This window comes from Hevea brasiliensis, unplaced genomic scaffold (assembly GCF_030052815.1).
Source record: "Hevea brasiliensis isolate MT/VB/25A 57/8 unplaced genomic scaffold, ASM3005281v1 Scaf562, whole genome shotgun sequence".
In the NCBI taxonomy this organism is placed as follows: domain Eukaryota; kingdom Viridiplantae; phylum Streptophyta; class Magnoliopsida; order Malpighiales; family Euphorbiaceae; genus Hevea; species Hevea brasiliensis.
Window position 1 is genome coordinate 4,901 of NW_026615098.1, and position 14,794 is coordinate 19,694.

Consider the following 14,794-nt stretch of genomic DNA (forward strand, 5'->3'; position numbering starts at 1 on the left):
GATATATATATATATATATTTTATGGGCAATGAAGCATAAACAAAGGGATTCAAACGCATGATTCAGAATAATAATAATATAAATTTTATAGTGGGATTACAGTGGACTCTTCCACGAATCATCTTCTCTTGTGACCAATTTGAAAAAATCAAACTTTAATATTCTTATGAAAGATTTGTATTTTTTATAATAAAATAGAATAACTAACAAATAAAAAAAATTCTCACAATAGAGAAAATTATAAATTTTCACAGTAAATAATAAATTTTCTTAAAAGAGAAAATGAGGCAAAACTCATAAATATAAATTTATTTTAAAATGATATAAATATAAAAATTATTAAAAATATATAAAATAAATATAAAAAAAGTTGAAGGGATGATCACTAATGAAAACACTCATTCGACAGTCATTTAAAGAGTTGATAATAAAAAAAAAAAAAGGAATTTGGAGAAAGAGGTGACTCGGTTTGAATCGGTTCTACTCGACCTCCACCCACCTTATAATATTTTATTTACTGCTCACTTCCAACTTTTTGTTGGCCAACTCTCATATCCAAGCACGCGGAATTCTTTTCTTTTAACTGCATTTAATTATTTTTTATTAGTTTTTTTTTTTTTATAAGCAATGCAAATTTTTATTAACTTAAAATTCAAGAAAAATTTAGGATAAACACAATCATCTAATTTGATCAACACAACACCCAATTATTTTTAGTAATTACGATGATGAATATTTTAAAATTAATTTATATATATTAAAATTAATTTTTTATATAATTTTAAAATATTTTTTATATTAATTTAATATTTTTAAGATAAATAATTTTAAAATATTCCTAATAAAATCAAATATTAATTGTTTACATTCTTTTAATTTAATATCTTCATTTATTTTTTTATTACTTTACTAAAACAATTAACATCTTTTTAATTGAATAGATATAATATGAGTATATGCATGAAACCTATAAAAAATTTTAAATACATTTAGCTTATTATGTTATTTATAAATTAAAATAGTAAAATCATTTTATAATAGCAAAATTATATATAAGTATATGATTTAAGTGATAGGCTAAATTTACTTAAAAAATTTTAATTCACAAATATTATAAGAATAAAAATAAAAAAATTATTATTTAATTTATCTATTTTAATGAAATTAACAACTTAATATTTATGTAATATTATTTAATTATTATATTTTTATTCTATCTACTCTTTAGTCTTTTCGTCCGATTTAAATCAAGTTTTTTGTTAATCAATATATTTAAAGGAGATAGAAAATATCATTACGAAGATTAAATAATTTAAAACTTAGAAAATAGAAGAGCTATATTCAAGGGCCAAACTACATGCATTCTTGGAGGTGCAATGGCACCTCTAAACTTTGCAAAATTTCAATTTATATATTTATATTTTCTGTAAATTTTGTTAGAAATATATCTTTGGCCCCCCAACCTTATAAAACTTCTATTTATCCCCTTATATTTTCTACTACTTTTTGTTAGAAATATATACTTAATCCCTTAAAAAATTTCAATTGACTCTTAAAATTTTTATATTCTTTTTAAGTGTTATAGTTACTCGTGAGTTTCAAAAAAAAAAAAAAAATTTCAATGAACTCTTTAAATACTCAATTTTTTTATTGCTGCTTTTCTTAGTCCCCTAATTTGTAAGTTCTAATTCTGCCCTTGACTATATAATTTTGTTTTTTAAATTACTAAAATTGAATGAAATTTAAACTGACATCTAAAATGACTCAAGAGATAAAAAGTAAACAAAAATGAAAAATAAAAATATAGAAATTAATTAATATTTTTTTAAAATAAAAAAATTAATTAATTAATTTTATTAAAATAAAAATATTAAATAATAATTTTTTTCTATATTTGAATTAGGTTAAATTATAGAGTATATCCAATGCACTAAAAAAATAGTGCATCCTACAGTCACGTAAAAAATAATTATACCTTAAAAATAAAAAAATAAGATTCATTATTTGGTGAGTAAAAATGCATATACATAAAGTACACTTAATAATTTTCAATGAATTATTTGATCCGGCTTTTTTGCCACAATTTATGCTACTTAAAATTATTAATTGCTATGATTTTGGCTAACAGTGAAACTCTCTATAGAGTGGGACTACACAATGGCTAATACCAATTAGTGGACTTAATAAAAAAAAAAATCATTTATGTGAGACAATGGGGTGTGTTATACCATTTCCTTTTGAGCATTTTAAAAAGCTCATTTATATATCATCATTAAAATATATATATATATATTCTTAATTTTATATAGAAGATTTTGATTTGATAATTAAGCATGTGAATCATGTTTGACAAATAGTGGTCAATCGTCTTCCTAATTTATTGTGCATCATCCATGCTTAATTAGTACTAGGAAATGTGGCCGCCGGAGACCAAATTTGAACACTTATCGGGCAACAACTTCCTAGAAAAAATAATTAAATAAAAACATGTTTTTAAGGTGGCGACAATTCCGACATTATGCATAACATTAGCAGAGGCTACTTTCGGTTGTTTATTTTTTAACTTCATTGATTAACAAAAATTAAGTTCTCTCCATGAGATTAATTACATACATTTATCAACATTAATAAAGTTGTTTATGTCTCACTTTTAATATTTATTTAATATAATGTGGGAAGAGAGTTGAAATCACATGATGAAGTCTATATGATATACATTAAGCTTTTTCCATGTGTATTGAGAGGGTAATTAATAAAAGATTGAATTGTCAACCAGTTAGATTTTCATCAACTTGAGCAGCCTCTTCATAAAGCAAAGGTACAAGTCATTATTTGATATATGAGACTTTATTGTATAATAGTAAAATATTAGTGTAAGCATTTATAGTTGGATTGATCTTTCTGAATCTCACATCTGTTATGAACAGCGTGTGCATGAGATATAAGACTTATCATATTTTAATAAAATTATCATGATTTTATCAAAAAATGTGTGCCTTCTTTGTCCTGTGCGAGTGCTGTATTCTTAATCAATTTAAAAACAAATAATCCAAACTATATGATTGATTGATTAAATTGAAACATTAAAATGGGCTTTAGAATAGATGTAGGTCCTCCAGTCTTTAATCCCAAGCCACTAGTTTTAATAAGTTTATGCTATCATCAACCATAAAGAAAAGGGGAAAAAACACAGAAGGCTTTAGCTAGTGGAGATTCACAACTTTACCTATCATTAGCATACAAAAATGTGTGACAAAACAATAGGAATGTGAAAATGACAAAAGGGGAAGCCCATAGTAAATTACATGCAAAGAGAGAAACTCACTACTGAATCCATTAAAAGAAAGACATTAAATTCATGCTTTCCATTACATCAAGCAACTATAAAACTAAATGGACACCTACTTTTTAGAATTAATACTTGTAAGAAAGAGACAAGGAACATAAAGAAAAGTAGGTATTATTGAAGATTTATTAAAAGTTAAAGCAGAATAATAATGGACCTCCAACACCAAGCACGCCATTGCTAAAGAGTATCACAAGATTAAGGATCCCCTTCATTTTTTTCCAATCCTGTTTTTCTAATTATGGTCATGCAAAATATAACAATTAGGCCACCCAGTCTTCTTTTTTCCCACCTACCCTCCTTGAATTTGCACGAGGCCGGCACTACTAGCCAAAGCCATCCCCTTTAAATTTCCATTATATTGCTCTAAAGCCTAATTTCTCTCCCTCTCTCACGTACCAAAAACATTATTCAATGAAGTTATTTGTTTTACATTGAAAAAATAGAGAATTCCACCTAAGTAGTTTGCGCTTAGTCGGTCTCAAGTCCGGATAAAGGAGGAGGGTTGCGGTAAGTGACAACCAGTATAAAAATTTCGTCACACCTTATGATATGGATTCAAATGATATAAACGTTGGGGGCGTCTTCTACTTACGACGTACTACATCGGAGCCCGGGTGTAGTTTAAAATATGCAAGGGTATTGGGCGTTCACCGAAAGTGACGTGCCATGCCGACGCCCGGGTGTGTTGCTAAGTAAGCAAGGATTCCCACATCATGGACGGGTGTGGGTAAAGAAGTTAGTCCATAGGACAGATAGTAGAACAGATAGTGGAATAGAACACAAGATAGACATAAAAAACAATAGAAGATATCATAGAAGGAGACTAATTAGGAAGGAACAGGATAGGAGGATGATCAAGGTTAGTACTTGTAATGTTGGATCACTTACAGGAAAATTAATGGAGCTTGTGGATACCTTGGAAAGGAGAAGGGTAAATATTGCTTGCATTCAGGAGACTAAATGGGTAGGAGAGAAAAGCAAGGAAGCGGATAATTCAGGGTACAAACTGTGATTTACCGAAAAGGAGAGAAATAAGAACGGAGTGAGCATAATCATAGACAGGACATTGAAAGACGCTGTAATAGCTGTGAAAATAGTAGAAGATAGAATTATACTACTAAAGCTAGTACAAGAAGGAAAAATAATAAATATAGTTAGTACTTATGCCCCACAAATAGGGCTAGATAGTGAGAGTAAACAAAAGTTTTGGGAAGATATGGATGATTTAATGCAAAACATACCGAATGAAGAGAATGTTTTCATTGGTGGAGATTTGAATGGATATGTAGGAAGTGATAGGCAAGGTTATGAGAATGTTCATGAAGGTTTTGGTTTTGGCAGTCGAAATGAGGAGGGAAAAAGCATCCTGGATTTTACTATGGCATACGACCTAATACTAGCAAATACCTACTTTACAAAAAGAGAGTCACATTTATTGACTTTCAAAAGTGGGCAACATAAAAGCCAAATTGACTTTCTCTTAACCAGGAAGACAAATATAGCTCTATACAAGGATTACAAGGTCATTCCAGGAGAGGCTTTAACAAGTCAACATCGGTTAGTGGTATTGGATGTCAAGTTTAGAAACAATTCAAGTAAGGTCAGAAGAAATAGTATAGCTCGAATAAAGTGGTGAGAGTTCAATGGAGTAAAGCAAGTGAAGTTCAAAAATGAGCTTCTCCAGTCTGAAGCATGGAAGCTGGATATGGAGGCCAATGATATGTAGATACAAATAGCATCAAAGATTAGAGAAGTAGCTAGAAAAGTACTTGGAGAGTCTAAAGGACATAGACCACCCTCAAAAGAGAGATGGTGATGGAATGAGAAAGTACAAAAGGCAGTGAAGAGAAAAAGGAAATGATATAAGAAATTACCTATATATGATAATAATGAAGCATATGAACAGTACAAGATAGCAAAGAAAGAGGCAAAAAAGACGGTTAATTAAGCAAGAGCACAAGCCTTTAAAAAGTTATATGAGAAATTTGGAACTAAAGAAGGGGAAAAATATATTTATAGATTAGCAAGGAGGAGAGAAAGGAAATGTCAAGATCTCAATCAAGTTAGGTGCATTGAGGATAAAGAAGAAAAAGTATTGGTGAAAGATGAGGACATTAAAGAAAGATGGAGAAATTATTTTAATGATCTCTTTAATAATAATCAAAATAGTAATAGCGTGAATATAGACTATAGAACAATAAAAAAGAATGTGAATTATACTAGCAGGATTAGATATTTAGAAGTAAAGGAAGCACTTATAAAAATGAAAGTAGGTAAAGCCTGTGGATCCGATGAAATACCAATTGAAGTGTGAAAGTGTTTGGGAGATATGGGAGTGACATGGTTAACTAAGTTATTTAATAAGATTCTAAACTCAAAGAAAATGCCTGATAAATGGAGGAGGAGTATTTTAGTACATATTTTTAAAAATAAAGGAGACATACAAAGTTGCTCGAACTATAGGGGAATTAAACTCATGAGTCATACTATGAAGTTGTGGAAGAGAGTTGTGGAGCATCGATTACGTCATAATACTTCTATCTCTCTCAATTAATTTGACTTCATGCCCGGTTGTTCAACTATGGAAGCGATCTTTCTCATTAGAAACTTGATGGAGAAATATAGAGATGTGAAGAAAGACCTACACATGATTTTTATTGATTTGGAGAAGTCTTATGATAGTATTCCAAGTGATGTCTTATGGAGTGTGTTATAACAAAAGAGGATATCTATTAGGTATATACAAGTATTGAAAGATATGTATGAAGGAGCAACTACTATTGTGCGCACATTGGAGTGGACACAAGAGATTTTTCGATCTCAATTGGATTACACCAAGGATCAACTATAAGCCCTTAACTTTTTACATTAGTTTTAGATGAATTGACGAAACATATACAAGAGAGTATTCCTTGGTGCATGATGTTTGCAAATGATATTGTTCAGATAGATGAGACGCGAGAATTAGTCGATTAAAAGCTAGAGCTTTGGAGAAATACTCTAGAGTCAAAGGGCTTTAAGTTAAGTAGAACGAAGACAGAATACATGCATTGCAAGTTCAGTGAAGGCCAAACTGGAAATAGAGAAGGAGTTAGTTTGGATGGAGTGGTACTGTCCCAAAGTAATCACTTTAAATATCTCGGCTCAGTCTTTCAAGTAGATGGGAGATATGAGGAGGATGTTAGTCATAGGATTAAAGCCGGATGGTTGAAGTAGAGATGTGTCACGGAAGTTTTATGTGATCGCAAGATTTCCAATAAGTTGAAAGGAAAATTTTACCACACAGCCATACGACCGGCTATGTTATATGGTAGTGAGTGGTGAACACTAAATGAGTCATATGCGTCTAAGATAAGAGTTGCAAAGATGAGAATATTAAGGTGGATGATCGGTCATACTAGACTAGATAAAGTCCGTAATGAGATTATCAGAGAAAAGGTAGGAGTGGTGTCAATTAAAGATAAGTTGAGAGAAGGAAGATTGAGATGGTTTGGTCATGTGAAGCGTAGACATTCGGAGGCTCAAATTAGACAAGTAGATCACATTAGGTTAGAGGATAGAAAGAAAAAAAGAGGTAGACCTAAATTAACTTGGAGGAGAGTAGTACAATATGACCTAAAAGCATTACACATTTCTGAGGATTTAATCCAAAATCGTTTAAAGTGTAAAAAGCGAATCTATAGAGCCGACCCCAAATTTTTTGGATAAAGATTTAGTTGAGTTGAGTTGTATTGAGAAAATAAAGCACACAATGTGCATAGTAGATGTAAGGCTCAAAATGGTTAAAGAATCTAGTCCAATTTCTTGCCAGCTAAAGCTTGCAATGTTGAGGTAGAACCGAATGTGAACTTTTGTTTCTCTCTTTTTCCTGAATAATAACATTTCAATACTTGCCATGAAAGGGAAGTCAGATCTGTTTCAAATTTCCTCTGGATAATTGAACTTTCTGTAAATTTACAGATAAAACAAGATGCCACTGCACCTCCCACTCAGCAACATTCTTCCTTTACATCCCTACAATGTGAAAGTAAAGAGTCTGATCTTTCTCCAGAAGGGAAGTGATGATTCAGCTTTTACTGCAGATTCACTGGTTAAAACAAGAGACTGCCACAATTCCCATTTTGTTTCCATTTAGCAACATTCTTCCTGGTTAGCATTCCTACAATGTGAACGTGAAGAGGGCGATCTTTGTCCAGTCAGAAATGCAAAGACCTGTTTCAAATTTCCTCTAGATGGACGAGCACTCACTGCAAATTTACAGATGAAAACAAGTCTCCGCCTCATCTCCCACTTAGTAATTCGTGTATTTCTGTAGGATTCTCCATCATCAAAGGTTCCTAATCAAAAGATGAGAAGTTTAACACATACTCAAGAAAACAGAAAATCAGTGAAATTGACAGCAGTATCTCAACTACAACTCAGTCTTAAGTTTCCTACACTGAACTGCAAGATTTTTCAAAGATGATTAGATAAATAATTGAAAAATCCATCAAACAATATGAACTGGACAAGCCAGTATGGATCGTACACCAAAAGTAGAAGCAAAGGAAAAAGTGAAAGAAATTTTTCTGGTATTTGATTTTCCTCCAACTCTCAGGCATCAGAAATGATTTCACCTTTATGGAATATACAAGCATCTCACCTGCATCACTGAATAATGAAGTCAAAATTGCAAGACAAACACACACGCTGATATCTTCCCCTGGAAAGAGAAAATAATAAAATACATTAGCAGTCATCTAAAGATGCCTAATTATCCCATGCAAAAGAAGAATTTCAATTTTCCAGAAATTAAAAGCACTAATATTAAAATACACTGATAAAGTAGTCAATTTTCTATTGCAGACAGCAAAAACAATAACTAGAGGAAAAAGTGCATGCCAGGCTGCAATGTGAAATCTGAAAATCAGAAAGTGATCCTTTACTAAATGAAATGGTACTCATTTGAAATACTGCAACATAAAATCAAATAATGCTCAATTTAACATGGAATGATTTCAAGTCTATTGAAGCATCATTTACTCAACTCCATAAATCTAAGCCTATCCAACAATGTGAATCCAAAAGGCAATGCAGAATTTAGAGGTCCTCACCATTGTGGCAACAAACTAGAAGTCTATTCCCTTTGCCAAGATTTGACTTTGCAAAGCTGACTGCAACAGGGAGATTGCTTAATATGGAAAAACGATCCAGTTTTGAGCTCTGAGCAGCAAAAAAAGAAAAAAACAAAATTCAAGAAATTGTTGCATTGATGAAACGATAATATTTGGTATCCCTCTATCTCTTTCATACGCACCAACATCGGAAGCTGCAAATATGTTTTACTATCTTGTATATGGGTGTGGAAGGATTCTTGATCGCAGTTCAAGATGCAATCAACATCAGAAATGTGTGCAGCTGCAAAATGAAGAGACAGAGAGGGAGGAAGCCAGGAGCAATCAGAAGGTAAGCAAACAGAAGGGAGACTGTAAAGATAATGCTGCCCATTTTGACTAGATAGTAAGGAGAAATAAAAAAGAATAACCAACACACAAGGAATTTAAAATTCAAAAAGAGATAGAGAGAAGAAAAAGAAAAGAAAACATATATATAACCATTCGAGATTTTCCCAGTTTGAAGAATAAAAGAAAGCATATTAACCTAATTGTTGAACAAAGAGGAAACCATCAAAATAAGTATTTACTATACGCAAGTATATGATAATAAAATCAGCTAATAAATTAGCATACCAAGTTGAGTTGTGCCCAATGCAAGATTAGTCGAGCCTAGCCAAAACATCGTATGATCTTTGTTGCAAGACATTAGAGTAATATTCCCATTAAATAGATCCAAAGATGATGAGGAGTCTACTTGAGAAAAATCAGCCATGTTGTCTAACCTTTCTAGAGGCTTCAAAGTCACCTGAGGAGCATTTTGTCCCCTTTGAGCACGATATACTCTGTCCTTTTCAACAATATCAGCCACCTTCTGGTTACACAGATCAGGCCCTGAACTTATTAAATCAAATGCATGTTTCCAGAAAAGACTGGGTGAGAGCCCCCTTGCCCAACTTTCTTCATCATCTCCAGCTCCTGCTATATAACTCCAGCTAAACTCAGAGGTAGTCCGGTGTTGATAAATGCTGCTTGAAGGGGAGGTTGAAACAAGGATAATAGGAGTGAAATCCCAGGAATCATGATCAGGTACTTCATTCAACCAGATGACAGTCTTTTGTGATATCCAAAGAGGTCGTAGAGGCTTTTTCAAGCATGATGCAACTGAGGCAATATCAGCTCCACTGTCTTCCAACTGTTTAGTCCACCCGTCTATGCGTTCCTCAATAGCTGCTTTCTCTGTTTCGGGGACCCAAAGGGGAAGATGCAGAGAACAATCCCAATTATGAGAAAGCATTCTTGTATATTCAGCATGCTTAGAGGAATCAGCCTCCTGTTAGAGTGGAAGACAGCAAATGATGAGATGCACCAGTCCATAAGCATTTTTGCCACAGATGCAAAACTTGAGAGAGTGCAATATCATAATGTATTCTCATTGATTCCTAATTGCAGTTTACTAACCAGATATTAGATAAGAAAGTTAGGGGAAATGATATAATAGTTCCTGAAAATGTTGATGCACACAGGAATGATGATACCCACATCATGCTTGGACAGTCAATGGCTCAAAGATTTATTTCATTATACATTGGATAAGGAACAAAATGAGGTAATAAAGCTTCAAAAGAACATTACTAACAATCACCTCCTGCATTATCGTCCCACAATCTCGCATTTTGCTGATATGGTTAAGAATGGAGCGATTCAAAACACAAGTCCAAATGGGTATTGTTTTTGACATGCTATCTGGAAACCGTTTCCCTTTCCGAGTAGAGTCAACAATGATACACCCTCCTTTCTGCCCTACCCATTAAACAAACAAAACAAAAACAAGGCAGTCTCAGACCAAAAACAAGCAAGAAATCCCATAAAATAGGTAAGTAGATCCAGTGTATTGAAGGGAGGTGGTGGGAAATATTTACCAGCAAGCTGGGCAACATGAAGGTTGAGCCGAGAGGTGTTAAATGACCAATTATTGGTGTGGCCATCGGTTGATTTGAAGTAGCAAGTAGCGTAGAATTTGGAAGAGTACCAGAGGCCGCAGCGGAGGTTGGAGAGAAGGGGAAGGTCGGGCCATAGCTGGGAGATCTCGCCAACAAAAATCGAATCTTCGTATATGGATCTCAAAGCATTGTAGAGAGTGTTGTCTCTTCGTTTTATGGTTCTCACTGCTCTGTATATGCTTATCTTCCCCTCACAGTCCATGGATGTTGCGGTGTGATCTGCCAGCATCTGCGTGATCTAGGGTTTAACACACAGATATCGACAATTTGTTTCTGAACGACCAGTCGTTTCAACATGGTATGAGCTTAACGACCAGTCGTTTCAAGAGGCTACAAGCGAACGACACAAGTAAACGACTTGTCGTTCTATAACTGCGGGTAGTGAACTACACTCTTCGGGTATTAATTTTTTTCCTCCAAGTCCCAACTGGCAGGATGAAGAATGGTTTGTCATTCCTAATTTAATATATCAAGGTTGCAGAAGGAGCTTGTTTTCTAACAAGTTCAGCTGAAACAGGCCAATTTTTGCCATTCTTGCTTTCTCTCTTGAACAGAACATATTTGATATATATGGACAAGAAGAAGGATGATAAAAAGCAGATGGATTGATAATTGATATACAAAGTTTTCTGCAACTTTATTACATGCCTGATCAGCAACAGGTATAGCCACTTCTTTTCACTTCTTCTGCCTGTTTTCGTGGGTTAATGATAGTTTTGCTGGTGCAAAATGATAGCTTGAAAGAGTTGTAACACTTTCAATTTGATTGCATTGCATTTTGCGGTATACCAAACATAGTATTAGTGAATTTAAACTTGCTTAGTTGTCAGAATATTGACCATTCATATTGTGGGATGTAAATAAGATTATGGATTTCAGATCAAACAAGTAAATAAGATTATCAGATGATCAATCGAAACATTGTTGATGTTTTCAACTTCTACATAATACATTCACTCTGAGGCTTATGACTTGCTAGTTCTATATTTTGCTGCATTCCTCAGCATTCCTGATGAGACAGATGATGCTGGATTGATGGCCTTTCTTATCTTGAATATATTGCAAGCAGTGCTAGCACAGTGCCCTGCAGTAGCAAACACGTCCTCAGTAGCCTCGCCTGCACTTTCGCCAAACCTGTCGCCAGAAAATAAATAAAAATTTGAAGGAACAATAGGCATTACTCACGAAGGAATGCAAGGGCAAAAGAGACTGAAGACTTAGCATTTTAGTCAACACATAAAACTTATGTTGCTACTTCTAAACAAGTGAACTTCTTTAAACTAAAGCAAATGTCATTGTATTCCATTTTGGTAGGTGATTACCTATCAGTGACCATTTTGGTTGTAGCCTTTGAGGTTGCAGAGAGAGCTTGTTTTTCAGCAGCTTCAGCTGCATCTAGAATCTTGTCTGTAATTGGCAAAATATTAACAAACAATGCATTAATTCATAACATGAAGAACTTGCATATAAAAGACAATACTACAAATTAATTTTGAAAGTTGAGCACTAGTTTTGGCTTCACTTACTGACAGCATCAAGTGAAGCTAAGATGACTTCTCCTGGTACCATGGATAGGAATGCCTTCCCTGCTTGGGATTTTACTAAAGGCGCCATAACCGAACCAGTAGCAATGCCAACACCATCAAGCATAGTTTTGCTCAGCTTTTCTGTCATCTTGGACAGCTTTCTCACACTATATTATTAGTAGTAGCAACTAGCAATCATACATTTTGACTAGAAAAAAGAGAAAAGAGACATGTTCCTATTGTATTTTGAAATGAAATTATTTGTTCTCGGGGTACCGTTTTAAGCTTTTGTTGACTTTGGTGTTCTTTGTGGCCCCAGTACTTGTGTTGCTGCTCCTAATTTCTTTGGCTGTAACACCATTTTTCTCCTCTGCAGCTCGAGTTAAAATCATTTCCCCTCCTTTATGGACCTTGTTAAATTTGAAAAGAATGCCAGTGAAATTACATTGTACAAAAAATGTCCGAACCTAACTTCACCCCGAAACTAGCTTAAGGAGGGTGGAATTACTAAAATTTTATATATAGCACAAACACCTCATATCAAATCAACGTGGGACAACAACTTATTTTTCCATCTCTATTTTAGAATGACTATCCATAAGAATACGAAAGGCAATTCATCTTTTTTGATCTTAGCACTATGTTTGGATTATGATTTGAGATTGTTTCATATTATATGATATGATTATTCTACATATTTGGAAAGATTGTTCTTAAAAAAATGGTAGTTTGTGGTCATAAAATGATAGTTTTTTAATTATTATTTTATCATAATCTTTTAAACCACCAAAATAATCGTTTAGCTCGGTTTAGAATTTTTGTTTTCTATTTTATCCCTACTCAATATATAAAATTTTAATTATATAGCTTCAATATTATATATTTATAAGGCATATTTAGCAATTAATTAAAAAAATAAAATATTTCTTTAATTATTATTATTATTATAATAACATTATTTATAAATTAATATTTTATTTAAATAAATATTTTTAAATTATTTATATATTTAAAATAATAATAAATGATGTTTTAATAATTTTTATATTTATTTTACTATACCATCTAACCAAATATTAAATCATCCTATGTTATACCATCTTTTCAAACATTTTAACAATAAAAATCATATAATAGAATATAATATAATATAATACAATAATACGAGACATTAAACCACGGTGCACTCAGTCCCTGTGTCCAAACAGGGTAAGAGTATTAATCATGGTCTAATGACCTTTACAACTGATAATTAATGAGATGTAGCACAGATTATTTATAATCAAAATGATTTAGCTTCTGAAAACAACTGTAACTTAGAAACTATATGGATCTATCAAACAAACCTGGTTACTGTATGCATTACTACATTTGAAAATTCCCTTGACAAGCTGACCAGTTCCTCCTGCAATAGCCTTGGCCAAAACATTGTTGTAATCTTCAACACTTGGAGCAAACTCTTTCCAGTCAAGATTTCTACTCCTAGTTGATGTTGCAGACCCGGAAAAGCAAGAATGTTCAGAAAGGAACGAATCCAGCAAACCCAAACTGCTACTGTACTGCTCCCAGAAAGTCACACCATAGCTCAAAGGATCACCATCTTTCATTGGCAAAGAAAATAGATAGTGTAAACCATCAATCTTAACCACCGGTTCATCTTTTGTCAAAGGCCATTGAAGATTATCACCAACTCTCACAATTGTAGCAAGAGAAACATTATCGTCCAAGATTCGAAAAAGAGTGAACTCGCCTGTGGCGAGTTCTAGAGCTTCTCCTCCTTCCATCAGATGAACTGTGCATGCTGGGATTTGCAAAAGAACTTCTTGTTTGAGATTTTTGGGTTCTGGGTTTTCTTGGTGCGATGTAAGAGTAGCGTCTGATGAAGTAGCCTTCATGGTAGAGGTGTTTCTGGACTTTCTTAGCCTAAAACAAGCCATTTTTATTTTCTGGTAGGTTCTTTTCCTCTTGATCTCTTTGCCTTGAAGAGGAGAAAGCTATTTGTGATTTGAAAGGCAGGAACAAATAAAAGATGAAAAGGGGAGAGGTTAATTTTTTGGATTCTTCATTTCCTCTTTGTCGCTTTATTCTATTCCTGATGGATAATTTAACAGCTGTGGACCTTTTGGCGGAGAAAAGAATAAGTGCTTTATTTGTCAAGCCAGCAGAGAGGGAGCTATTAAGTGAAAAAAGGTCAATTATACATGTGAAAAGTATATAATAGGAAGGTATTTAAATTTTTAATTTGTAATATATTTTTATTTTAAATTTAAGTAATATAAAATTTATGTAACTTTTAATAATCAGTTTATAAATTATTTATGGTGATATGTCATTTATAAAATTAAAAAAATATATATATTTTTTCATAGATTAATACGCTTCAATTAAATAATTCTAAGTTGTTGATGAGTTGATGTGTACAAATTAAATTGTCGGAATTGTGGTTAGAGAGTGAATAATTAAATTGTAAGCAAAAAGAAAATAATTAAATTGAATCATCAAAATTGTGATATAAATATATGAAATAAATATATATATTAATATATTATCATTTACTTAACTTATTATAGTATTAGGAGAAATGTAATATTAATAAATTTAAGAAACATTAAATAACATATTTATAAAAATTTAAAAATTAAATAAAAATTAATTAAATATATCAAATTTCAATTTTATTTAGTTGTTTCATTTTAAATTAAATTATCAATGCTTCAAAAATTAGTTCAATAAAAAAATAATTGAACTGATATTAGCAAAATTACATTCATCATCTTATAAAATCAATGTATAACATTCGATAAACATATTAAGGAATTATA

General features: G+C 32.4%; 2 protein-coding genes across 4 annotated transcripts; both read right to left on the reverse strand.

Moving 5' to 3' along the window:
* Positions 1–7,176: 7,176 nt before the first annotated feature.
* LOC110655087 (tRNA A64-2'-O-ribosylphosphate transferase) lies at positions 7,177–10,791 on the reverse strand. 3 transcript variants are annotated; one of them, XM_021811261.2, is made up of 7 exons: positions 10,366–10,778; positions 10,089–10,246; positions 9,080–9,776; positions 8,647–8,747; positions 8,444–8,552; positions 7,993–8,052; positions 7,177–7,687 (listed from the first exon to the last, which is right to left on the reverse strand). In XM_021811261.2, the coding sequence occupies exons 1-7, from the start codon at positions 10,673–10,675 to the stop codon at positions 7,482–7,484; spliced, it is 1,641 nt and encodes a 546-aa protein (XP_021666953.2). In that variant the 5' UTR covers positions 10,676–10,778; the 3' UTR covers positions 7,177–7,481. The 3 variants fall into 3 exon arrangements, with proteins under 3 accessions (XP_021666953.2, XP_021666955.2, XP_021666954.2); XM_021811263.2 differs by having other exon boundaries at positions 10,089–10,241; positions 10,366–10,567; XM_021811262.2 differs by having other exon boundaries at positions 7,638–7,687; positions 7,879–8,052; positions 10,366–10,791.
* Positions 10,792–11,319: 528 nt separating this feature from the next.
* Positions 11,320–14,047, reverse strand: LOC110655089 (senescence/dehydration-associated protein At4g35985, chloroplastic). The gene is made up of 5 exons (XM_021811264.2): positions 13,319–14,047; positions 12,249–12,382; positions 11,973–12,139; positions 11,769–11,853; positions 11,320–11,580 (listed from the first exon to the last, which is right to left on the reverse strand). Exons 1-5 carry the CDS (start codon positions 13,907–13,909, stop codon positions 11,412–11,414), a joined length of 1,146 nt encoding a protein of 381 aa, XP_021666956.2. The 5' UTR covers positions 13,910–14,047; the 3' UTR covers positions 11,320–11,411.
* Between the last annotated feature and the right edge of the window lie 747 nt (positions 14,048–14,794).

Coding starts and splice junctions, on each gene's coding strand:
- LOC110655089 (XM_021811264.2), bottom strand. CDS start 13,909: ATGGCTTGTTTTAGGCTAAGAAAGTCCAGAAACACCTCTACCATGAAG. Junction 11,854..11,972: donor AGCTTCACTTGATGCTGTCA/GTAAGTGAAGCC, acceptor TGCCAATTACAG/ACAAGATTCTAGATGCAGCT. Junction 11,581..11,768: donor ACCAAAATGGTCACTGATAG/GTAATCACCTAC, acceptor TTCTGGCGACAG/GTTTGGCGAAAGTGCAGGCG.
- LOC110655087 (XM_021811261.2), bottom strand. CDS start 10,675: ATGCTGGCAGATCACACCGCAACATCCATGGACTGTGAGGGGAAGATA. Junction 9,777..10,088: donor GTGGGACGATAATGCAGGAG/GTGATTGTTAGT, acceptor CCACTCTAACAG/GAGGCTGATTCCTCTAAGCA. Junction 8,748..9,079: donor ATTGGGCACAACTCAACTTG/GTATGCTAATTT, acceptor TTCATTTTGCAG/CTGCACACATTTCTGATGTT.